At 37.0% G+C, this 27,814-nt stretch overlaps 1 protein-coding gene across 3 annotated transcripts in view; it reads left to right on the top strand.

Moving 5' to 3' along the window:
* LOC136872427 (E3 ubiquitin-protein ligase MIB1) overlaps positions 1-27,814 on the top strand; it is a 381,779-nt gene that overhangs the window by 2,426 nt on the left and 351,539 nt on the right. For all 3 annotated transcript variants that reach the window (XM_067146242.2, XM_067146243.2, XM_067146245.2), the window contains exons 3-8: positions 4,849-5,020; positions 5,572-5,806; positions 11,133-11,252; positions 12,305-12,459; positions 18,101-18,275; positions 26,982-27,129. In XM_067146242.2, coding sequence (XP_067002343.1) covers positions 4,849-5,020; positions 5,572-5,806; positions 11,133-11,252; positions 12,305-12,459; positions 18,101-18,275; positions 26,982-27,129 — 1,005 coding nt within the window. The remainder of the gene's footprint in view (positions 1-4,848; positions 5,021-5,571; positions 5,807-11,132; positions 11,253-12,304; positions 12,460-18,100; positions 18,276-26,981; positions 27,130-27,814) is intronic.

Below are 27,814 nucleotides of genomic sequence, written 5' to 3'. Positions count from 1 at the left end.
CAACCTTTAAAACACAAACTATGAATCGCTTATGCAGCGCTGTGCGGCATCTGGTGTACACTTTACGTACTAGTACTATTGTTGTTTACACAGCAAAGCCAAACTATAGAATTCATGCTAGGAACAAGATTCGCATTGAGAAATGTTATATAATGTGTGTGTGATACAGTTGTTGGCTTAAGATGATAAAGGTTTAGAAAATCCATATCGATTGATCATATTATCGATTCAGTTCAGATTTCATTTCCATACAGTTGGCAGTATTACCGGAACCGGGAGAGCTCGCTCCTTACTCCTCACTCCCATACACAAATCCATCACTAAAAAGTATGTGAGTAATACATGCTTTGTTTGAAAAGTGGCATGCAATTGAATCCGTCTTGTTTAGAAATTGGCTTGATAAAAAAAAATGGTACCGTATTAGGAAGATCCAAATGCTATATACTAATTGCAGAAGCTGTGTCAGTATTGGAGATGGTCACTCTGAATGGTTCAATACGATCAAAGGATCAAAGGAGTACAACAGGGAAGTGCCTTATCACCTCTTCTATTCATAGCAGTTATTGATACTATTTTAAAGGAACTGTAAGGAAAAGGTAATAAAGATCTTCAGGCTCTGGTGTTTGCAGACAATGTGGCAATATCGGATGAAATGGAGGAGGGAGTAAAAATAATCTGAATGCATGGTGTAAGAAGTTTGATGATTATGGAATGAAATTGAACCCATCAGAAACAGTAGCATTGAAAATCAGCAGACATAATACAGAATGCAACATAAAAATACAGGACCACCAAGTTGAAGTAGTACACCAATTCAGATATTTAGGAAGCGTAATGGCTAGTAATAATAGAGCTGAGATAGAAATAGCAAACAGAGTAACCAACGGCTCTATCTTTTACAGTATCATTAAACACCTACTATGGGACAAGAAGGTCCCACAAAGAACAAAAATTATCCCGTACAAGTCATATTTCATTTCCATCCTTACATATTGTCTGGAAACCTGCACACTAACATCAAAGGATAGTAGTAGGATTCAAGCCTGTGAAATGAAATTTCTTAGAACGGCTCTCCAAAAGACACGACTTGATCATGTGAAAAATGATGAGATCTGATCTAACCTAGGTCTAAATGAATCGATGGAGGAAAGACTTAGGTCATTTAGACTTAAACTGTTTGGGCATGTTAAACGAATGAATAGCACAAGGTTATCATGTGCTTATTTGGAAAAGAGAACAACAGGTAGAAGACCAGCTGGAAGACCAAGAAGGAGATGGATGGACCAACCGAGGGAAGACGTGGAGAGCAGTGGATGGAATTGGGAATCTGTCATGGACAACAAAATCTTTTTGAATAGGCAACTTTGGAAGACGCTAGTTTTCAAACATCCTACCTGGCCCGCTGGAAGGGCAAACCGATGATGATGATGATGATGATGATGATGATGATGATGAAAAAAGGGTCTTTTTAACTGATGAAAAACGTAAAGATATTCAAACCAGACTTAAGGTTAGTCCTAATAAACCATCTAGCCATTTAGTTCGTGAGTTTGGTATCTCCCCTACCTCAGTGCTGAGAGGGCTTAAAAAATCTACTTTTTTTCCCCCCCCTATAAGGTTTCCACAGTGCACAAATGAAATGTTGCAGATCCTGTCTCTCATGTTAAATTCTGTTGATGGGTGCTATAATCCATGCATGACAGAGATTTAGATCCTTTGCTTTTGATCGTGTCTGATGATGCTTGGTTTCACCTCAGTGAGTACATTAAATCTCGGAACACTTGACACTGGGATACTGAAAATCCCCGTGCAATACATGAGGTAATTCTTCACGGCGTGAAAGTGGGTGCTTGTTCCGCAGTTAGTGGGCAAAGAATAATTGGATCCACATTACTGTATTTATGAAACACTGACCTTTTATTTAACACATCTGAGGAAGAGAGAGACCATGCCTACTTTCAGCTAGACTGTGCTGTGGTCCACACTGTGTATAATTGTATGGCTGCAATTAGAAACGTGTTCAGTGACTGGATAATTACTTCTCCAGTTCTCAGTATGTGTGACTTCCACTTGTAGGGAAATTTTAAACAGAAAGTCTATTGGAACAATCCACGTGCAGGTGAGGCCCTGGAGAATGAAGAGTTATAAGTGAAATAACAGGAGAATTAAGACATATGTCACAGAATTTCTATCAAAAAAGCCAGGTCTGCATAAAAGAAAATCTGTTATGACATTAAGGTAAGAAAAGGAAAATAATTGCGTGCTTTTCATATCTTTCCTGTTTTTTTAAATACAATAATGAGGCTGTCTCTTAATTCCTTCTTGTTGAAGAGAACAGCAGCTGTCTCCAGCTGAAAGGACATAGAGTTCTGGGAGAATACAGCCTGTTCTTGTGTCGGCTTGTTATGTGCACCTTACTTCAGTTTGCCATAAACTATTGTGTGGTAGTCGCTGTAGATGGCAAGACAAAGTTAGTCCTAAGTTGCGTAGATAGTTATACATAGTGCTGTTTACACTCATACCATACATCAGTTATAGTTAATTAATAGATATTCATTGGATGACTGACCATACCATGTTGATTGGTGACAAGACATTGGAAATATAGATAATAATAATAATTAAGAGTGTATATTTCCAGCAATCTGGCCCAATGTCCGCTTTCCATAGAATGGTGCACTCATTCTTCATCTGGCCTGTTAACAAACGATTAATAATTTATGTGCAAAATAGTAGCCTAATCATTAGGGAAGCCGACCACAGTGCATAAAACACAGGAAAGCTGAATTTTATCGAAAACCATTCGAGTTACAAAGAAAACACTATCACGTTTATTGTAGAAAATTTAATTTCAGAACCACCTGGTACACTTCATTTTTTGATAAGGCCAACCTCTTGCCTGTTATTTTAGTTATTTTGCCAAGAACCACAGCCAAAAACACAAAGAAAGCTTATCCTTGAAAACCGTTAAGAATTACGAAGGCAACACGTCACACTTCATTTTTCGATGGGACCAATCGTTTACCTGTTATTTCAGTTGACGTAGGGCAAAAATTGCCCAAATGTGGGACATATTCCTGTAAAATCCCCTACTGGTTTGAAACAGTGAAATCTATAAAAAGCAAAAGTATCCCTTGCGTGACTCTGGATTTCAAGCTATGTTCTTTAGCAAATTTCAGCTCAGTTGGTGCAGTAGTTCTCATGCCTATCTCGAACAAACAAGCAGACAGACACCACATCATTTTTATTAATAGTATAGATGAAGCCTGGGTTGACCTTGGTTATTTGATGTATGTATGGAAAATAACAGGCTGAAAAATTGAATAGCTGCTGGTATTTATTGGCAAGGAGAATGGCAGGATTATAATGAGGAAGGGAAGACAAAAGAACCTGCAAAATCTTTAAATTTAAGAATGTCCCTGTGTATAATCAATTCCTAATAACCGCAAACGTGTTTACTTTTTTATATCTGAGTTTGGAGTAGTCTAACCATTCAATTTGGGCATCTAAAACATTTAAAAAATGAAATAAAGTTTATTGGTTTTCCTTATGAAGTACATGACCAGTTTTATTCGTAAGTACAGTGGACACCCTCTTAACCAGCCCGCTCAGGACCAGACACTTGGTCACATATCAAAATGCTAGTTAATGGTTAACAACAGTTCATTCTACCCACATGAAGAGAACACTGTTCTAGAAATCAGATGTTAGTTTAATATTTTACAGAATGCATAAGGATACTAACTTTTAAAAGGAATGCTTCTTTACTTATTAACGCCAATTGTATATACTGTACAGCTGTACGAGTTTTACCCTACAAGGAATATTTTATCATAAATTGGGTGCTACAGTTAGTTTATAATAGTTATATTAAATTGATAACGCAAAGAGCTCCAAATTTAGAAATGTATATGAATACCCCATGACGTGTCTATTATTCCACAAAGATTAATTTAGTCTCTCTATTTTAATCATATAGACGTCACATATGTAATGGTAAAAAAATGTACAACATAGATTAGAATGCTCTGTTCATATGCTTACACTAGTATAAATATTTTTAATAACTATTTAAAATCCTTGCAAAATTTCCTAGGCTGAGGATGGCACAGGAAGGTGCCAAAATCGGTCCCTAAATGACTGACAATAAATATGTGATATTATAACAATTTCAGTATGTATTATTGTATTGAACAGGTGGAAACTTCTATCCTTATCTGAAACTGTAAATTTCGAGTCAATACGGACAAAATGAAATTCTTGACATTAAATCAAAATGACCGTTTAAACTAGCAATATTAAAATAACAACTAAATTACAACTAAACTCTCCTCTCCAAATTCACCTTTATCTAAATGTTATAACAAACTATGTTCCGTTTTCTTTTCTAGGCATTTATTTTACAATCAATAAAATTGACTAAATATGTCATCTGCTATGGTAAACTTTAAGCAATATTGAACGTGTTGCATCTTGCCTGTGAACTGGACTGAGTGGAAGGCAACCATGGGAAACTGGAAGTGATATCGTTCACTAGATCGGCTGGTTGACCCGAGGCCAGTTATCCACTGTATCTGTACATTTCTGAGGGGAATCCATTATGACCATGAGAATCAAATTTTGTGATGTTTATAATTGACATGATTACATGAGGGACTTTTGAGCTTTGACAGAAAAAGAAAAATAGAACTAAATTCAGACTACCTGGTTCAGCTCCAGTTTTGAACAGTAAGATGAGATGAGATGTTTGATTCAACTTAGAGGACAAATAGTAAAGTAATCACTAGCCTTTGATTTTATCCTCTACTGGGTGTTTGAAATACAAGTCTGTGTATAATGTCCTTTCAGGAGTAAAACATGACGGAACCATGTGTGACACATGTCGACAGCAGCCAATATTTGGAATTCGTTGGAAATGCGCAGAATGTGGAAATTACGATCTATGCTCCATTTGTTACCATGGAGACAAGCACCATCTTCGTCATAGATTTTATCGCATCACAACACCTGGCAGCGAAAGGTATGTTGCTTGATTTTTGTACATTGAAGTTTTTCAAATTCTTGATAATGTTTAAGAGGAAGAGTATGTCTGTTTGAGTCATTAACCTTTGTACTTGTTGGATACACAGTATATTTCACTTTAGGTGAAATGGCTAAAGGTAACAGATCCTGCCACCAGGCAGGACTGACAATGAATGGTAGGTCTGTTATTTAAAGATAATATATGGAAAGCATGCATTGAGGTTAACTGTATAACAATAGGTGTATCAACCCTACCTTTTATTCAGTGGGTACTTGAGTGTAAGATACGTACATATAATTTTTCTCTGTGACAAAAGTAATTGAAGTCATTGACTGATACATATATATATAGAGGGTGTTCCCAAAAATGTGGGAAGTAATCAAGGTATGGATAATATGTTCATAGAGATGTTTTGGCGTGTACTTTCCATGCCCTGATTACTTTACATTTTGGGGAGCATCCTGTATATTAAATGAAGTTAGTTATCTCATACGCAAACCTTGAATGGTTGAATTTCTTTAAACATGTATTACATCATTTAATTTTAGAATGCTTTTGGAACCACGGCGCAAGAGTAAGAAGGTAGCCATTCGTGGAATATTTCCTGGAGCTCGTGTTGTTCGAGGTGTGGATTGGCAATGGGAAGATCAAGATGGTGGAAATGGACGCCGTGGTAAAGTAAATGAGATTCAAGATTGGTCTGCAGCCAGCCCTCGTTCTGCTGCTTATGTCATCTGGGATAATGGTGCAAAAAATTTGTACCGTGTTGGTTTTGAAGGAATGGTGTGTTTTTTATTATTTTATATTTATATAAATTAAGAGTCTTGAAAAGGCTGATCATCAATTTTATTTTAGAGTCCTTGAAAAAACTACAATTTGCAATACTAATGGTACTCATCCATGATACAGTTTATGCAACTTTTCTGTATAGGAACAAATGGGGTGCCTATTGTTTACACAAGTTTTTCCTTGTTGTGCCACTTGAAAAGGCACATTGCTTTGGGTGTTTGTGCTACAGAACTTTTCTGGTTTGGAGAGCATGTTTTCTGATAATGAAGTGCTATTGAAGCTTGCTTATCACTTATTTTACTGCAGCAAGGAAGAGAAATGGGCGAAAGACCTAATAAGCTAGAAGTCTACTTCAAGATTAATGTGGTCATGGCTGGGCTGAATGTTTCAGACGTTTGAGGTGCTGGCCTACTGACTCCAACCTGACAGGTTCAATCCTGCCTCAGTCCGATGGTATTTGAAGGTGTTAATATACGTCAGCCTCGTGTCAGTAGATTTACTGGCACATAAAATAACTCGCATCTTCGAAAATCACTAAAGTAGTTAGTGGGATGTAAACACCAATAACGTTACTTTTTATTATGATGTGGCCGTGAAAGCTAAATCTTCAATTCCCGCTTTGTTTAGTATTTATCTTTTCTGCTAATTCCTAATTAGTTGCTCTCATGTTGATATTTTTATCCATGAACTGGGACCTCAATTTGTGAATCATTTCTTTAATTTCATCTGGTGACATGTTGAAGTTGGTTACAATTTTATTTAAAGCATTATACCTTTTTTTTCTTCCCGTAGTCCAATCTTTCATCTTTCCATGAATATACTTTTAAATCAATTTAATTCACTCCCACTCCTTATCTTCTCCGTTGTCTGTTTCATATTTTGAGCCATGGAAGCCTGTAAACAAGGTCATAAATTAAATTATTTTATTATACTTTAATAGAAAGGAGTGAGGCAAGGCTGCAGTTTGTCCCCTCTCCTTTTCAATGTTTACATAGAACAGGCAGTAAAGGAAACCAAAGAGAAATTTGGAAAGGGAATCACAGTCCAAGGAGAGGAAATCAAAACCTTGAGATTTGCCGATGATATTGTTATTTTATCTGAGACTGCAGAAGATCTCGAGAAGTTGCTGAATGGTATGGATGAAGTCTTGGGTAAGGAGTACAAGATGAAAATAAATAAGTCCAAAACAAAAGTAATGGAGTGCAGTCGAACGAAGGCAGGTGATGCAGGAAATATTAGATTAGGAAATGAAGTCTTAAAGGAAGTAGATGAATATTGTTACTTGGGTAGTAAAATAACTAACGATGGCAGAAGTAAGGAGGACATAAAATGCAGAGTAGCACAAGCAAGGAAGAGCTTTCTTAAGAAAAGAAATTTGCTCACTTCAAACATTGATATCGGAATTAGAAAGATGTTTTTGAAGACTTTCGTGTGGAGCGTGGCATTGTATGGAAGTGAAACATGGACGATAACTAGCTCAGAAAGAAAGAGAATAGAAGCTTTTGAAATGTGGTGTTACAGAAGAATGCTGAAGGTGAGATGGATAGATCGAATCACGAATGAAGAGATACTGAATCGAATTGGTGAGAGGAGATCGATTTGGCTAAATTTGACGAGAAGAAGAGATAGAATGATAGGACACATCTTAAGACACCCGGGACTTGTTCAGTTGGTTTTTGAAGGAAGTGTAGGGGGTAAGAACGGTAGGGGTAGACCAAGATATGAATATGACAAGCAGATTAGAGCAGATGTAGGATGCAATAGTTACGTAGAAATGAAAAGGTTAGCACAGGATAGGGTGGCATGGAGAGCTGCATCAAACCAGTCTATGGACTGATGACTCCAACAACAACACTTTAATAGTATGTTTTGTTTTTGTTTTTTACAATTGGCTAATAGAAATATACACAAAATATACTGTAATTCTGTATTTCATGTCTTGTTTGTAATCTCTTCAACACCTATACCAAAGCAAACATAAGTACTGTAAGTTGTGCCAAAAAAATTATCTAAACTGTTCAAGTCACTTTTCAGAAGGCCAGTTCTGACTCTTCGTTGTGTACACGATGCCACTTCTGAAAATGCATTCAACTTGGAAGTTGTGCTAGATTCGAGTGGAATATGTAGTTTAGTGAATTGTTTACACTGAGATACTCAATTTTTCTTGCTATCCATTTGAGTTGCATCATGGACGAGAACCTTTTTACATTTCTATTGTTTGCATTAACCCTTTTTCTTTCTTGTCTGCTTGTCTCGAATCTGAATTTTGTGCTAAATACTTCAGTAATTCATTTGCAAGAATTCAGAGCTTTTTAACTTGTAGAGTAGGCTTGGGTATACCTTTTTTGTACCGGTATAATTAAATGAAGTGTTATTGATTTTTATGATTAATTAATTAGAAAATAGTTGTATGCATTCTGAAAAAATAGTATTCAATAAAAAACAACTAAATTCAGCTATATGAAGCTTGGAAAATACAGTTTACTTAGAAAGAATGTGAATTACAGTACATTTGTGTAGCAGAGTAGTTCAGCATCACATCAGTAGGAGAGGCAGTAATTTATTATATACTGAGGCTGATCTGTTATCGGCATCTCTGTAATGAACTTCTCTCCACAGCGACACACTTCACCTACCCTGTATAACATAGAATATTTCTTTCTTGAATTATTCTTATCTACTGTGTGTATGTTTTTTTTTTCTTTTTTCTTTTATGTCTATGTGTCGATAAATTCAATTGTTGGTCTTCCAGCTTTTTCTCTTTTCTAGATTTACACTCATTGCCAAAAGAAAATTTTGCACCAAGGAGGAGTTTTCATTTTGCTGCAAAACTCAGGAAGCTTGCAACTCAAGCAGATAGTCAAATGATTAGCATAGTGATACTAGTTGAAAAAGATGTGGGTAGGAGAATTTGTGCTGCCCACTCAGCATTTGGTCGTTTATTTCATCATGCCTTCATGAATTAAGGATCTTACAGTGCTTACCAAGATCATGGTTCACCATGTTAATTTCATATCAACACTGCTTTACGGTTGTGAAATTTGGGCCCTCTACCATCAGGATATCAAAAAGCTAGAGCGTTTCCATTTGCGAAATCTTAGATCCATTTCAACATCAAATATTGTCAACCTTGCAGTTCTTGCGAAAGCGCATGCTATAAGCATTGAGGCTACCATCATTGGCTATCGTCTCAGATGGATAGGGCACAACCCTCGCATGATTGAATAGGGCACAACCATTGCATGAGTGATACCAGGCTTCCTTGTCAACTTCTGTATCGTGAACTCTGCTCTGGCACAAGATTTTATGGAGTCCCCTTTGAGGTGTTTCAAGGATCAGCTAAAGCATATTATGAAAAGAGCTGGAATTAACACTCAATCCTGGGATACGCTTGCTGAGAATCATACACTTTGGCACCATACTGTTTCTACTTCAGTTACTGTGTTTGAAGCGGACCGACGTAGACATGAAGAGGCAAAACGACAAACAAGGAAGTTCCTGCAAGCTCAGCCCCCCTCCCGGAGCCATTCCATGCAATTTGTGTGGATGTATGTTTCATGCCAAAATTGGGCTACTGAGTCATACGAAACATATTCACGAAGCATTGTGAGTGTAAAATTATAAACTGCCAAAGATTTTTTTTTTTTTCTTTTCGGATATGAGTTGCAGCCGATGAATACTAGTTGAATGGTTTTGTCACCAGAAACATTGAAGCTGTGTAAAGGCTCTCAGAGGCATAGTAGAATGCTGCTTCTGATTGTGGAATGTTCATTGACCACTCGACATGATTCTACGATGCAATCAAGGCAATATCAACAAGTTATTGCAGTTTAAGAGGGGGTGCATTAATGGAATATGTGAGGCCGGATGGTCATATCGATGAATCGCCTGGTGTCTATGTTGTTTCGACCAGACTATTAAGGCATGATTGGACCAATAGATGTGTGAGGGTATCACACAACTGGGCTCAGGACGCTTTTGACTGTCCAGGAGGAGAGAGGATCATCCTACCCTTCGACAAGTACGAGCAGTGCATGAAATAAATAACATGGTTAGAGCTAGATTATATTATGTAAAACTTTGAAAGTAGTCCACCTTTTCAATACCAGTCAATATATAGACATAAGAGAAAATACAAGTTACATCCTTAATAGTACATGTATCGTCCTTTGGTGTAGGACATCTTCAGCTATATGAAGATTGAGAACAATTAAAAAAAAAAAAAAAATTGAAAGATATACAATAAATTAGAAATACAAACTCACATGAAAACTAAACACTGTATATAAAACATTGTTTTTCATTGATAGTCCAAGATTTGCTTTAGAAGTTCAACATTATTTTCTTGATGTCGAAGATATACAGAAAGCTGTGTTAAGGCTGCTAAAGTCGTGAGCACACTTAAAAGTGACTAGTACTACATTAAACACAGTATGTCCTTGAGACTCGTTGGTGATTATGTTGACATATACATATTATAGCAGGAAGAATTCTTAAACGTTAAGGTATTGCATTTCTTAAACATAGATAGCGAAGCTGGGGGAACTCCTCTTGAGTTGAGATTGAGGAAGTTCTCAGATGGATAGAATAGATAGAAGACAGAGAACTTGAAGAAATGAATTAGAAAGCGTAGGTGTCTGAAAGGAGAAAATAAGAAAGAATTAGGTAGGAGGTAGAAAGAAAGAATATTAAGTTAAATTAAAATAAAGAAATGGGGGAGTGAGTACTTGTACCTCTCATGTAATTATGACGACTCCTTGATATGCAATTTTGTTGACAATGAGGTGTATTAAATCTATCCATAATGTATTTCATCAAACTTAAGGAGATTAGTTAGAAGAATATGTGAAAAATGCAGTGTATCTTAATTTTTATCTTCTCATGGGTATCACTGAATTCTTACATTTTTTTCAACGTGTCTTGTTTTTACTTGTGATGAAGTATGTTTTCAGCTGCCGACAGGAATTGTGTTGTGGCATATGTAGTTAACCCAGGATCAGTTTCTCCGTATCTTCTTCATTGACGTCAATTTTGCCTTGCTTGTTGAAATTGGCTTGAAGTTCTACAATTAAGATACATTATTCACATTTATCACAGAAAATAGTCTCACTTCAGTTTTGAATGTCATGTATGAATAACTTACACCCACTTTCAATCAGTCTTGATGAATTCATTTCCTTAGTGTCTATGGGAACATTGTCTTTAAACGACAATATATTGGTTTATTTTAAGTCGTGTAATTCTTCACTACACTGAATATACCTTCAGACATGTTAGATTGATACTTTTTGCTAATTTTACTTTATATTTCTTTTTGTAGGCTGATCTGAAGGTAGTGAATGACGCTAAAGGTCAAACGGTATACAGAGATCATCTTCCACTACTTGGAGAACAGGGACCAGGTCGCACGGGTCCTCATGGACTACAAATTGGAGATCAGGTCAGTGTAATAGCTCAAGGAAATGGCTTATTTAATTCTGGTTTTAATTAGTTACAGTTAGTGGTGATAATGTTAGGCAGTTATTCTGCCAGTCAGTATTTCCTTTCTTTTTTAAAGGCTTCTTCAGTGAAATTCTTTAGATCATCATATTCAAACAATTAACATAATAAATTATCAAACCTTAGACATTATTAGAATACAAACATTTCAAATGAACATACATAACATCAAAAATTAAAGATCTTTTAAAATCACAATTTTAAAATAGCTTAATGAGAGATTCATACTTGTATTTAATGAATTTCCTCTGATGTCACATTTTTTGCTGTCAAGAACCAAATGACAGACCTTATTACACTTATGGTGGGTTGGTCGATTTTCTGAAATATTTCAGTCACACATTGCAAAGCACTGTGTCAACATGACTACTAGTGGTGTCTGTCTGCATGTGCAGAATTAATTATTTATTTATTTATTTATTTGTTTGTTTGTTTGTTTGTTCGTTCGTTTAATTTATTTATTTATTTATTTATTTATTTATTTATTTATTTATTTAGACAGACAGACAGACAGTAGAGCGCTGGCTTTCTGATTCCAAGTTGGTGGGTTCAATCCTGGCTCAGTCTGGTAGTGTTTCAGGGTTCTCAAATACACCAGCCTCGTTTAGTAGAGTTACTAGCACATAAAAGAACTCCTACGGTACAAAATTCTGGCACCTAGGTGTTGCCAAAAAAAACATAAAAGTAGTTAGTGGGACATAAAACCAGTAACCTTATTATTGATTTATTTATGACATATGTCTTTAACAAAGTAGTTCTCGAATTACAGCTAGGATGTTTAGTCCTCGGCCCGAAGGCTGGTTGGATCCTGAGAAATATCATCTCTGTATACTGCTGCCAGCTATTGGATTCTCGTGGTTCCCTTTGACTCAAAACCATGTGATTTGTAAATATAGTATTAAAGTATAGCTGTTACAACTGTAGTATAAAATTGTTATAATACTGTAGATTTTATTGACACAGAAAATTAACAATACTCTCATGGATTTTCAGGTTAATGTGGATCTGGAATTGGAAATAGTTCAGTCTTTGCAGCATGGTCATGGGGGATGGACTGATGGGATGTTTGAATGTTTGGGCACAACTGGAACTGTTGTTGGTATTGATGAAGACCATGACATAGTGGTGTCATATCCTAGTGGAAACAGGTAATTATCTTCTTTGTTTTAATTCTGTCAAATGAAATGCAAGTTAGTGGGCAAATATCATGTTGGGCAGATAAACTCAGGTAGTGAACATAGAAGAAGGTATGAGAACATAGAAGAAGGTATGAGAACATAGTATGAAAAGTAGAATCGAGGTAGTCAGAGTGAAGCTATGTAATGTTAAGTCTGAGTTTAGTATGGGCCTAAAATCTAACTCTAACACCATATCAAAGCCTCCGTTGCAGGCTAAGACACAGTAGCTTGCAGCCTACAGATGACAAATTGTGAACCACTTATCGAGTCTTGGGTAGGCTCAGGTAAGAACATTTTCAAATAAAGTTTTCTAATTGACCGAACGTTCGGAAATTTCGGTGGTTGATGTTGTCTGTGATGTTTGTTGATGCGAATCGTTCAACTGTACAGCTTGTCAAAATTAGTGTCTGATCTTCATATCTGCTCTAGAGAGGCTAGTATTGTTTCTCTTTCTTCTGTGTTTTGGCATATCCATTGCTGGTAGTCGAGTGGTTAATGTGCTTGTACTGGACATTGCAGGTGCTGTCCTAGACAAGGTTGGAGGATTTTTGATGGTGGGAAAATCCATAACATGCCGTGTCGTTTGTGTTGGCATATAAAAGGACCCTAATTGAACACATTCGTTTTTTAGCTTAATACACTCAGCATCAATGTTTTACTTATAGGAGCACTGAATGTAGTTATCTAGGGTAACATGGCCTGGTTACAAGTAGAGAAAATTGAAACTGGCTTGTAAATCTCCCAGGTAGTATCAACTCAGAAGGCTTGTATTTCAGTAGCTGGTTGTTTGGGGCACATAGCTGTCAGGTTGCATACGGGAAATAGTGGGTTCGAATCCCTCTGTTGCCAGCCCTGAATATGGTTTTCCATGATTTCTCATTTTCACACCACGCTAATGCTGGAGCTGTACCTGAATTAAGGCCACGTTTGCTTCCTTCCCACTCCTAGCCCCTTCCTATTCCATCGTCGCTGTAAGACCTATATGTGTCGGCGCGATGTAAAGCAAGTTCTGTTGGATAGTTTTTATTTGTGTATTCGATGGTAAGTTTTCTAGCTTAATACGTTCCCTTTCCTTGTCTCCTGCAAAAACGTCTTAACAACATTTTACTGTATACGTGAATACTCCCTGCATATTTTTTTCAGAACTTAGCTAATTAAATTTGGATGCATGCTTTAATTGAAATACGATTGGTAGTGCTTTGCCTCAAACAATAGATCGGTTATACTGTAGCATTGTCCGGTCTTAGTCTGTGTGGCATCAATAGCATGTTAGGAGTGAAGTGTGAGCCACGTCTTAAGTATGGCTACAAGTTCTCATAATTGCTCATTCACAGCTAAGGAAAAGCTTACAGTTATTGAAGAATCAGAGAACATTGGAAACTGCACAACAGAAAGAAAGTATGATATAACCGAGCTCGATAGCTGCAGTCGCTTAACCCCACTGTCGGCAGCCCTGAAGATTGTTTTCCGTGGTTTCTCATTTTCACACCAGGCAAATGCTGGGGCTGTACCCTAATTAAGGCCATGGCCGCTTCCTTCCCATCCCTAGCCCTTTCCTCTCCCATCATCGCCATAAGACGTATCTGTGTCGGTGCAATGTAAAGCAACTTGCAAAAAAAAAAAATGTATGATATTAGAGAAAGTTGTGCTTGTGACTGACCAAAAAAAAAAAAAAGGGTGACTCCAAAAAACAAAAAATTAATTGCCGGCCATTACACAACAAATTCCTACCAAAAATTTACAAATTCTACTTCATGATTGCTTGCAACAAGCAGAACAACTTAGCTTGTGCATCACCAAAGTAAGAGTGTACATATGCTGAGCGTACAAGCCATATAGCGACCAGACTTGGGTTGCCTTAAACCTGCCACATTTCACAGAACCTGTTTGGACTGCCAGATTTGACAAGAGTGTACATCAGTGTGGTACTATATATTCTTGTTGCTGCATGTTTCATTGAGTGCAGCTCAGTAGTTGTGAGCAGTGCAAGCAGCAGGAAAATGGAGTAACCAACTATAAAGGAAATTGGGAAGTGTTTAAGAAGTGGAAGATTTACACTAGTAATGAAAGAGGATTAAGTTGCAATATACAGAACATTTTTATTTGTTTACGTGTAATCAGGCATCAAATAAGCCAATATGTTTCTCGCAATGCAATTTTTGTAAAAAGCTACTATACTCCGCACGGCCTTACTTCTAAATTGAAGTTTCGCAAAACAAATGAGCATCGCCTTTCCTCTGTTGCCAGCGCGCTACGCCCGCGAGGACAGCTGATGCAATATGACCGCGGTAAACAGCCCTTGTAAAATGTAATACCGTACTCAGAAAAACTAATGAATATGGATTGAAAACAAATTCACAAAAACTACACTTACTAACAACATATGACACTAATAAGAGAATATATTAATAAGAATAAATGAGAATGAGGAAATAAAACATCACTCACCGCTAATGGCTGGCACAGAAAGGAGGTTATGGCCTACAAAGGGAACACTCCACTGATCTCAGTCACTAGAACCCTCCAGCAATATGAAAAACACACTAATTACTGAAGGAAAATGCAAAAGATCGCGAAGCATACCAAATACCATACACGCTGAGCGAGATAGGTTGCCTTGTCTTGATCATTTGATGGGCTTTGCGTGAGATAGGTTAACCATGTGGCGAATGTAAATATTAGAGTTGGCAACTGGGTTTCGAGATCGTGCTCTGCCGATATAAATCGATATGAATGGCAGATTGGGATTGGTTGGATGCCTATGCTTCAGTGCATAATCACCAGACGGAGCCAAAATCTGCCAAAACGTCAATTTAGAAGTAGAGCCGTGCGGAGTATAAGTACACATTCAAGAGCTTCAAGTTTGTTATGACATGTTTGCAAATTTGAACAAAACTTACCAGTCTATAAATATTATTTTAAAGGAGGACAAGACAAATATTTGCTGGCTGACAGTTGCACGGATACGTGTGCCAAGGACTTGAGACAATTTTCCACTATTGAGGGTGAAGGTGTTTTTATTTCATTTTATTTTATCATTTGGGGCAGGCGTTGGTTGGAATGAGTAAAGATATAGCTCGATGAATATTAAAGTTATACCCTCTCGAGTAACAGTAACCAGGAAAGTACAAACATTTGCAGATAAAATGCACAGTAAAATGCTTTCCAATATAGTGCATTCTATTCAGTCCGATAACAGTTCAAGTATTACTAATCTTCTTCTTCTGCTTTTTTCCACACGCTGGTGGGTTCACAGGTGTGTACTGTGTTACACATGTGGAGCTGGCCCTGTCTTTATGGCTGGATACCCTTCATGACACCAGCCCTAAATGAAAGGATGGTTAGTAGTGCAATGTGTTGTGTGTATGTGAAGAAGAGAGTATTGGGAAAAACTCAGATGGCCAGTCCCCAAGACAAAGAAATGAACCATATGCGATTAAAATTCCCGACCCTGCTGGGAATCAAACCCAGAACCCTCTGAAACTAAGGCTTGATTCCAGCCATTCTACAAGGTGTCAGATGCAAGTTTCACTAATCTGTGGACAAATACTATCAAGGGAATGCTTTACCGTGTATAAATGTTGGGTGGTAGGCTACTTGTGTAAATATGTGCTTTATTAATGTGCTCCACATTCCACGACTGCCCAAAAACTTGTGTAAATAATCGTAGTGAATTGGAGGATTGTTCGAAAAGTTTAGGCATTTCTCTTGAACATACTTGTAATATTACATTTGTTCCAAATGAAGAAAGGAATACTGTAGTATGTACAAACATCTTTCATCCATGGTTCATATTATTGATAGTCTAGAAGCATGTTCAGAGCAAACTCATTTTGAAAGATAGCATTCCAGATGTATTAGATATACAGTACATTCAGTAAAATCTGTGGTTGCATTATTTAAAAACAGAGTCTTATGAGTAAGATTACATTCATCATTAAAATGGTATATGCTACCACTCAGTGGGACAGCTATTATGACATACTGCGATTAGTTAATTCCCAAATAGATGCTATGAAAGCTCTGTTTTTTTAGGGAAGGAGGAGCCCTCTGTTAAAATCAGAACATTAATGGCCAGCTTATAGTGTTTAAGATATTTAAAGAATTTCTAATTTATTGATATTAGATAGATAGATGATTTATTTTATCTGGCAAAAAGGGTGAAGAGGAGCTAACCTTAGTGTTAACGTTTCGTAGCACGGTAGGAAGAAGCAAGAACGAAAGTATGCAAGCCAAATTGCATGTAGTCTGCGCATGTTGAGCTTAGCTTGGTCTGGACACGAGAGCAGCACCTTGCCTGTATTGTTGTTTATGCACAGCTAGCTTGCCTGTATTATTGTTTATGCACAGCTAGCTTGCCTGTCTGCTCTCCAAGCGAGCATGGGCTGAGTCCATTATTCTCCTATGTAACCTATCCTCCTCCATTCGCCATTCCATTATTGTTCAACACTGTTGAGTTCTAAGTCGAAAAAAATACTTTTCTTCGTAAGAAATATTGTTTCTTCAGGTGCATTCTTTTATATCAACCAGTATCGCATGTTCCACTGGGAACTGAAAATTTGCAGCCTGTTACTCTGCTCACATGTTTCTTGACTTAATTACCATAAATTTTAGCTCAGTACTTGAGTACATTCTTATTCTGCACTAACAAAGACAATAATGAAATAGCATAATCACTAAATAACTCTGAAGGAACACTATTAAACATTTGGAACATTGTTCTGGAGGTACTCATCATTCTGAAATACCTGTAATGACTTACAACAACAAAGGCATGTAATGTGCATGCAAAGTTTGAATGCAGGGATTTCTTTTGTGATATCTCTAATTCTATCATTTGCCTATTGAAACATCATATATGGTATGGTATTTAAATCTTATGTCCGGCTCCATGGCTTAGCTTGCTGGTCTTTGGTCACAGGGGTCCCGGATTCAATTCCCGGCATTAACCATCATTGGTTAATTTCTCTGGCACGGGGGCTGGGTGTGTGTGTCGTCCTCATCATCATTTCATTCTCATCATGGCGCGCAGGTCGCCTACGGACGTCAAATTGAAAGGCCTGCACCTGGCGCGCCGAACATGTCCTCGGTGACTCCTGGCACTAAAAGCCATATGCCATTTCTTTTTTTTTTCATTTAAATTTTGTCCATTCCAACTCTTTGGCTGAATGGTCAGCGTTCATAGGGTCCCTAGTTCGATTCCGGCCTGGTCATGGGTTTTAATCGCGTGGCATTAATTCTTCTGGCTCAGGTACTTCGTGTTTGTGCCAACACTCTGCTCTTCATGTTCAGACGACACACCACCCTACCAACCACCACAGAAACACGCAATTGTGATTACATCCTTTCACATCAGGTTGGTGTTAGGAAGAGCATCCTGCCATAGAAGAGGTCCAAATCCAACAGATCGCACCCGTGATCCCACAAGGTGTGGGAAAAGTTGTAAAAGGAGGAGAAGATTTAAATTTTGTCCAGTTTGTAAGAAATTTTGAAAGGCAATTTGTTCCTTTCCAGTAGTTGAAAGATACTTCGGGTACCATTAGTTCGAGTGTAAATATGTTCAAGTTTGTAACTGTGTAGTCAACTAATACATGTTTTTTTCTTTGTCCAGGTGGACCTTTAACCCTGCTGTGCTGACCAAAGTATCTGTAGCTGCTCCCAGTTCTGGAGCAAACGAGACTCAGCAGCAGTTTGCTGTCGGTGACTTGGTGCAAATATGTAGTGACTTGGAGAGAATTAAGATTTTACAACGAGGGCATGGAGAATGGGCTGAAGCTATGGCACCTGTAAGTGAAATGAAATTAGATGAGTTTGTCAACTTATGATAGTACTGTTTCAAGTAATTTTGAGTCCATAATCTTTATGAGAAACTTGTATAATTTGCTACAGTATAAGCCATAAGAAATAAGCATAAATTATAATAAAGTCAAAATTGTCACCCAATACAAATACTTCCAAGAAGTAATAACGAACAACCTAAGTGAAAAAAAAACATTGATCCAAATAAGAACAAACAAACAAGCTAGCTAAAGCACCAAAAATGAACTTCAGACATCTAAAAATAATTTTAAAACTCTTATCCATACACACAAAAATTAAACACTACAACACAGTTATGAAAAGTGCTTCTATTTCTTCTCAGCTTGTGATCTGTTCCAGCACAACTGGCTTTTTCAACGACAACAGAAATTGTGTCCTGAATGCCATTACAGTGGAACCTCCATGATTCATTCCCGGAAACTACATTTTCTTGGAATATTCGTTCAGATTACGTGGTCCGACACGCATCCTAATTACTGTATTTACGCGAATAATCCCCGCCACCAAATAATGCATCAAAGGAGTAACATAGGCATGAACAAACAATTTATATCAATCCACGATTTATTAAGGCTTAAATAAAAGATATAAACAGTACATAAATTACGGTAGCAAATACGAATTATAAGTAGTACATAAGTTAGCGAAGTGCAGGATTCACATACGGGGGGAAAAAAAAGCAAACATAATATTATACTACGACTGCAGCAGCAGCGTCTGGCATCCTGCAATAGAAAAACCGCATTGTAATTGTGTATCTTAAAATTGCATGGAAATACACAATATAAATGAAATAAAGATACTGTACATTAATGCTCCCTTACCTGTAATCTTCTTAGCATTCATCATCACCGGCAGAATCGCAGTCTTCCTCGTCATCACAATTGTTCTCCCACAGTACATCGTCCTTGGTTCCGTCCAGCGAATTAGAGATCCCGCATTTCTTGAAACTCTTCTCCACCAGTTGCGGAGGAATTGAATCCCAAGCACGTTTTATCCATTCGCAAATCTGCCTCACTTCTGGGCGCTTGATTTTACCAGTAGGCGTAAATTCGTGCGCTTCGTCTGCCATCCCCCATTGTGAATTAGGACACAATAGTTCTTTAAATCATAAAAAACAAAAGATAGTGTTATATTGTTTTATTCTTTGAACTGACATCACTGATGAAAGGAATGGATGATTTTCCCAAAACATATATGGTAAAATAAATAGTTTTCTATCATTATAAGGTGTTTTGATAAGGCGGACTCAAGTAAAACTATTTTAAATAGTTCTGTAATAGATTACGATTGTTATCGAGACCAGATCAGATGTAGCATCTTTCATACATAAAGGCATGGGAGGTCTTGGGATTGCCTATTTAATGTCTTGATCCTAATATAAGACTGGGAATTTTACGTTTTTGTGTTAAGATGTCATAAAAACCACAGTCTTTTATTTGTGCAACATTGCATTCAAAATGTTCGTATCATTTCCCACTAGTCCGGACGTATGCAGCGAGCGTGCTTTCCAGCTGAGTTCAAGGTCACTAATAACCATCATTTCTGAAGTTGATTGTGCTTAGTGACGGGCAGAATTGAATATAATGCTTTTGAGAACTTTGTAGAATTGATACATTCGAAACCATATTCTCGAGTTCAAAATAACCTTTAAAAGTCGAATAGGCCTAATTTATGAGGTATAAGATTTCCAGAAAATGACTACTAATAGTATACCGGTGACCAAATAACAGTAAAAGACTTTTTAAAAAAAGAAGGAATTTTGTCATCTTGTCGGGCACTTTTGTATCTAATGTGCTTTATTTTATTAGATTAGTGAATTAAAAACTACTTGAGGTCGATTGTTGTTTGGCTTGGCGTTAATAGATTTTTCGAAAAGTTTGGCTGATCAAAGTTGCTGAACTGAAAGAAGTTTTCACGGGAAACTAACGATGTTTCCCTGGTAAAACTGAATGGAAATTACAGACATTTTTAACTCGCATACCAGTAATTAATGTTTGAAGCCAGCCTCGCGGTCTAACTTACCTGCCTCTCACCGGGAGGGCCCGGGATCGATTCCTGGTCAGGTCAGGCATCTTTACCTGGATATGAGGGCTGGTTCCAGGTCCACTCAACCTACAGTAGAAGTCCGTTATAGCGAGAATTCATAACAGCGAAAAATTTACTCGCTATAACAGATTGTCGTTATATCCGATTTTTGCATAAAAGACTGAAAACCCTTCATGCACTTTAAAATCGGTATAAAACGGCAATCAGTTTGTTCAAAACTTGCGTTTCCGCAGATGATATCCACACTATGGCTTACTTGTTTGTTATTTTTCGTAATCCGATACTACGTAAAAGTGTATGTTTAATTTCATTCTGAAAAAAAATAGTTCCGTATTTCTCCGAATCCAAGATGAACCCCACTTTTTCCTTCAAAAAATTTTAATCAGGCTCAAAAAGAACTTTGTAAAATCATACAGGCCTACGCATTTTCAGACTATTTTTAGACGCCGAACATTTACTTTCGTCACGCCGTATTTCATTTTTTTATGCGGCTGCACAATTATTCTTTATTTCCGCGGGTTAAGGGACCATTACCTTAACATTGGAATCATAATACCGAAGAGAACTCGTTGAAAATTTGCCAGCAATACCTATTCCATGCGTCTCTACAATACAACGATCCATCAGGAAATTATTCTTGCTGTCTATAAAACTGTTATTTTAACGCAGCGTCAGATATAACCGGCTACCGCTACACGCACGTCTCGCTTGTTGGGTGCGACCAAATTCAACGGCTAGCGATGTATAGGCCTAATCGCGAACGTTGAAAGTCAACGAACGAGTTTATTGCACCACGGTATGGCCAACCGTCCTTGCGTTTTTCGTGCACATACCTCACAATTTCATCATCGACTTCTTTAAAGCGTCCTTGTTGCGGACCACTGAATGCATTTTTTTTTTTGGTACAGTACGCATTCTTTTTAGCTCTTTGCCTTCAAGCTAACGCCAAATATTGGCTTTAGTTAGGCCTATGCCGTATTTTCTTGCGGCTGCACAATTATTCTACATTTCCGAGTGTTTAATAAACATTAACTTAAAATTGGCATCAAAATATCGACTAGAACCCATTGAAAATTTGCCGGCAATACCTTTTCCACGTATGTTTACAATACGACTATCCATCACGAAAATATTCCTGCTGTCTATAAACCTTAATTTTGCTAAGCGTCAAGTACAATAGACGCATTATGACTCTGCCACTGAGTAGCCATGGCTTTTCTAAGAATTCGAAGGGTCGCATGTTTTGATGCCATTCTGCAGATTTGAGAAACACACAGTTACTGTACACTGTACAACCGGTAGCGATGTGTAGTAAAGAGGCGGTCGTTTATTGTCAATGAGTTCTGTGCGCGTGTGAAAAGAAGCAGCGTGGTAACCGCGGTAGTTGCCAGTGATATCCATTAACTCACTGTTAGGCCGCGAATGCAACAACCCTTGAGTTTTCGCATGAGATTCTGCAGAAAAAAAAAAGTCTTGGATTCGGAGAAATACGGTATCACTCCAGAGATTTCTGTGGCAAACACTTCAGATTTCTTCTTCAAACAGCGTCACCTAACCTAACCGTATATGTAGCCTACCATGAAAACATATTTGAAACGCATGTAGAGAAATAACCTCCTCGCGAAAAATTTACATGTAAATAGCCGTAACTAGACGCGAGAAGATATGAAATATCCTCTGAAATCAGTGATGTACTCTGCCATATCTTGAGGTGTATGACATTCTTACGTAATTTCCGTATATAACACTAAAATTAAGATATCGTTTATTCAGTCTTTATTTTTACGAGTTAACAACTGCTATTGGCCACGTTATTTACGCATTTATTATGAAAACATGTTATACTCTTTCATTTCAAATTTTCTTTAGAGAACAGCAGTCGATGGGTATTACTAATCAACTCCAGCATCGCCTTTGAATGTCAACGAGAGAGCTCGCAAATGCACAAAGTGAGAAAACTGTACCGTACCGAAGATGATCGATCGCATTTTGTTGCAAACGTTTCAGTTTTCTTATTCAAACAGCGTCACGTATCCTACGTACGATGAAAACACACTTCAAGCGCCGGTAGAGAAATTATATCTTTCTTGCTATAAATTTTCATAATAGCCTTTCCGTAATTTAACCAGACGCGACAAAATACAAACTAACCTATGAAATCAATTAAGCACTCTGCCATATCTCGAGGTGTATCCCATTCTTACTTAATTGCAGTATTTAGCCTCAAAATTAAGCGGTCGTTTAGTCAGCCTTAATTTTTAACGAGTTAACAACCGTTATCGGACACGTTATTTACGCGTTTATTACGAAAATATACTCTCTTTCATTTCGAATTTTCTTTACGGAACAGCTGTCAACGGATATTATTAATCGACTCCGACATCGCCTTCGAATGTCGACGAGAGAAATCGCTAGTGCACATAGCGAGGAAACGATGCCGAAGGTAATCGATCGCATGCAATATCATCGCTGGGGTGCATAAATATTGGTAACGGAAAAAAAACGCGCGCTTAATCGCTCGTAATAACGGATGCGCCAGTGATAGGGTTCTTGCTGTAACCGAAGGACGATACACAGTTTAATATAGGAATTTTGAAGGGACCGAAAAAAGTCGCCGCTATAACGGAGTTCTCGTTATATGCCGTACTCGCTATAGCGGACTTCTACTGTACTTAATGACCTTCAATTGAGAAGCTATGTAATGGTGAGATGATGACCCCGGTCTAGAGAGCCACGAATTACGGCAGAGAGAATTCGTCACACTGACCATGCGTCACCTCGTAAATTGCAGGCCTTCAGCCTGAGCAGCGGTCACTTGGTAAGCAAAGGCGCATTGGGGCTATAGTTTGATTTGGTTTAGGAGCGTTTTTAAGATTATAATTATACATATTTCATTTTTGTGATGTTTAGCCAAATTGATGATGGTTTCTGTTCGTTCCCTGATTTTCCATTTTCCCATGTTGTACTTTTTTCTCTTTTTTTTGTGGTTCCTCCAGAAATGGAGAATCGATGTTCTACTGTACTTAGCGGCTTTCATGCTATCACGACACAGCCCATTAAACTGAGAATTTTACTCTATCTGTGTTGCTGGGCTTAGACTAGAATTCAAATAGGCTGGTCGGATTCCAGCTCACCCTGGTGTTATTTGCAGATACTCAAATATGCCAGTTTTATGTCAGTATATTTACCAGCACATAAACTCCTACAGGACAAAATTTTAGCTCCTCACTGTCTCAGAAAATAGTAGTATTAGTTGTAGTTAGTGGGAATAAAACCAGTAACATAATTATTTCACAAATTAAGTTCTCAGAAGGAAACCATAAAGCAATTGCAATTGCAGTATTTAAGTATTTGTGTTCTTTAGGTGCTTTCAGTCGTGAAGTTGCCAGCGTTTCTCCCCAGTGTGGCAACGTGTTCATCAGTTGGATTGCCACCCTTTTCCTAGACACTGGTAGCAACGGCGTGGTAGGGGAGATATGTACAGTACGTCCCCTTGATCACTGTATTTACATTCTTGTGTATAGGTCCCCCCTCTTTTCTCAGAATTTTTCAGCAAAAATGTTGAAAGAGGAAATACAGCAAATAAATTTCCAGATATGACGAAAATTGAGAAACCCAAAAAGTTTTAATTATCTGCCATTTATTTGATAAGAAATTGGTATGTTTGTCTAATGAGTCATTAAAATAAATTTTCCTATTAGTTTACAAAATTTGGCAATGGGATCCTCGTAAATATCCCAAGTGGTGCATCATTCTGTAAAAAAAAAAAAGCATTTAATTTTTATACGAATCTATACTACTGTATTAATGATGATAATTTAAAAACAGCAAGAATAGTAGCTTGCAAAATACTGCTAAATTTACTGGTTAAAACTTGTGAAGTTGAGAAATTATGATTGTATTTACTGACATACCACAGCTAATTCTTTCACCCTTCCACAATGAAGCACGTCCATTAAAACTCATACAAGGAGAATTATGTAGGATTACGATCAGCCATAAAACAGTTTAATGTTTGTAAGCATTGGCTGTCTCTTTCATTTATCAGCATTAGAGGCTGCTTAAAAAAAAAAAAACCCCACAGTTCTCGCCCCTCAGGCAAGCAACTCAATGTTGGAAACATCCTAGGAATGTGAGCTACGAATTTTAGGTAGTAGAACGAGAATATATTCTTTATTTATCTCTGAAAATTACAATTCTTTTCTTAATCATCGTTATCCGGTCAATTAAATTTGCATTTTGCCTTTTTCTACCACTACAACTGCTAATGTGAGTCAGTGCAGAGTTTCGCTTATAACTATATTCGGTGTGGACATTTTTCAGAAAATAAAGAAATGCCTGAGGGTATTGAACCAAGGAACACATTACAGAAACAATTATGTAAATAAGTTAATTTTTCTATTATTTGAATTTAGAAAATAAAGTAAAGAAACAAGTGATTTTAAACTATTTTTCTCGAATGGCGTTTAGGCCGAAAGTGATTTTCAAAATTTATTTTTTTAGTTTGATATAGCTATCAAAGTCTCACTATTTGAAACCTTTCCGGGCCCTTTAGCCCTTCAGTTTTCGGCGCAATTGAGGAAATTGTTTAATTTTACGTTTTTCGTAGTACAAGAACCCCTACTTTGTCTGCTGAGAAATGTTTTCAAAAGTAAAATGATCGTGGATAATGGGGAACAATTAAAGACAGCTGCATATCATGCTGCTATAGGGTAGGAATTATTGTAAAAATTTAATACCAGTAATTCAAGAACAGAAACAGGTATTATCTTCTTTCAGGATCATAACATTAGAGTGTGAAATTAGGTGCAGTAAGTCTAAATGAAACTGATCTCAGTAAATACAGAAAATAAATTAAGAAATTCATTAGTCTAATTATGATTTCCTGTTTACTTGGAGGCAACCGTCATGAAAGTCTGTTTCTTTTTAATCATCTTCATTGTCACTATTGTTCTGCATCAGTTTGTGGTCAGTTGTATGTAAGAGGTTATTCCACCTGGAATTATGGAAAGAATGGTGTTTAGTTTATCTAACTCCCATTTAACCATCTTCACTAGATGCCTGCAGGAGACATTCAAACTCATACTAGCCGATGACATGAATCCTGCTGATCTCGTCATTGACTTAATGTATCGTAATTTATGATTTTCATGTCCTTTGTTGATGATTTCCCAATTTTAATGAAGATTCCTTAAAGTATGTTTCACCTAATCAACACTATATCAGTTGTATTAAATAGCCTGTTCTATTATTTCAGGACTACTCTCGGTCTCTATTTAGGACCATCTTCAGCTAACATACACAAACTTATAAACTTATAAATAGCCCACGTACAGTAAAATAGAGAGCATTACAACAGCTATGGTCATGTAGTCAGGATGGACAGCCAGAGACTCACTTCAAGAATCTTCAACACTGTATCTAGAGGGAAGGCAACAAATGCCAAATGGACGAATTTAGTACGGAAAGACCTACAATACCTAAACGTTGATCACATTGACATTTACAACCGAGATAAATTCAGAAAGTTAGTCAAGACATCTGACTCTCTCCATTCACTAACAACTAAATCACTGCGTCCTGGAGTAGGAGTGAAATGGACTCAAGAAAGAAAAGACATCCATAGCGCTAGAATGAAAGAATACTGGGCTAAGAGGAAGAAAAGAGCTCACCAGAGTTAAGAACCACGTGGTCCATCGTAGGCCTAAACGAAGAAGAGGAAGAAGAAGCACATGTACATACAAAAAGAAAATGTTAAATTCTGTAAAAATTCACACTTCACTAAAATTTTCTTTCATCATAAGTAATGAATACTTGACAAAATTGTTAATCATTGATGTGTCCATAATGTGTTTCTTACAATTTATTGTTCATCATGTTGTGAAAAGATTTTCTCTAATTAAAGGGGGTCTGTTCTCATATCTACATCTGTGGAAAATGTGTAAATCTATTAGATATTGTTTGTTGGTCCAGTAGTGAAACAAATAAAATCTACTTAAGCTGATGTATTAATAATATATCGTGAAAAAGTTCCTTGTTATTAAATAGGTATTCAACTCCTTCTCACTTAAAATCTATTATGAAGTCCTTTTGATTATGTTTGTTGGAAAATGAATTCTGTATTTAGACTCTGTACACACACTTATTTGATGTTAATGTGTTATTACTAAATGAACATAACACAGGGCTATTATTTTGCAAGAGGACATCCTTTAATGCTATTGCTTATTTTTATATATCGTTGCTGCATAGGAATTTGGAGATCAGGAAGCTTGAAAGACTATTGTACAAATGCAGGTTGAACTGTAATAAGCCTTGCACACAGTAGAACAGACAGTTCTCATTCAGTGCCTCTGAAAACAGGTCTTCATGTATTTTGCAACTGAAGGAACTTATGTTCCTTTTTGATGTGTTTGTGACCTTTTTGGCTTCATACAATTATTTTTGCTTTATTTTTTAACTCATTTTCAAATTGCTTTGTTGAATGAATTGTTTTGTTTTATTTTAAATTTCTTTTCCACTTCATTTGTTCAGAGAGGGTGATTACTTAGTTGTATTTCCTCTTAAAACAAAAATAATTAACATCTTAATCACTTTGAATGTGCTTTTTTCTTTCTGTCCAGACTCTGGGAAAAATTGGTCGAGTGCAGCAGATTTACCATGATAATGACTTAAAAGTAGAAGTTTGTGGAACATCTTGGACATACAATCCCATTGCAGTTACAAAAGTTGCATCGTCCGATGGCAGTGTCCCCGGCACTTCCAGTGGAGGTGAGTTCATAATTTATTTATATTCCAGGGACTAAAATATTGTATTTGATACATATTTTAGTTTTTTTTAATCTTAAAAATTGCATTGATTTAAATTAGCACTCCCATGATAACGAGAATGTAGTAACTAGGAGGGTCTTACTTAAATTATTGAGAAACATCGTTGCAATCTACAGGCTTAATACAACACATTGAGGTAGTATGACATTGTTAGCTTTGACCACATGAACAAAGCTGATTGTTACTAGAAACGAAATGACTAACAGTGATGTTTTGTTTGGGCTTTTCTCCTGTCTTTGTTAAAGAGGGGAACTCCTGCTGTTGAAATTCACCACACACGTCATTGTGCAATTGAAGATGGGTGAAACATTTCAAAGATGGAAAACGAGCACGTAAGATAAGATAATCCTCATTATAGTTACTTTCAAATTTCCTGCATTGAACTCAACATGGAAAAGGGACATCATTATTGATGTTTCCGTCACTGTAGACATAATTGAAGCAATATTTGCATTAGAACATTGTGCTGTGCAGTAAATGATTGCAAGCTTAAGCTATCGAAATGTTTGGAACCATTGAGCCAAACATTTAGTGATGGAAGACCATGAAGTTCAGAGAAAATCATCTCTCAAAACCATCAGAGATATCAATATGAAAGACATGATTTTCACTGAGGTTGTGATGG

This window comes from Anabrus simplex, chromosome 4 (assembly GCF_040414725.1).
Source record: "Anabrus simplex isolate iqAnaSimp1 chromosome 4, ASM4041472v1, whole genome shotgun sequence".
NCBI lineage: Eukaryota > Metazoa > Arthropoda > Insecta > Orthoptera > Tettigoniidae > Anabrus > Anabrus simplex.
The sequence above is the reverse complement of the archived record's forward strand: the minus strand, read 5'-3'. Positions and strand labels throughout refer to the sequence as shown.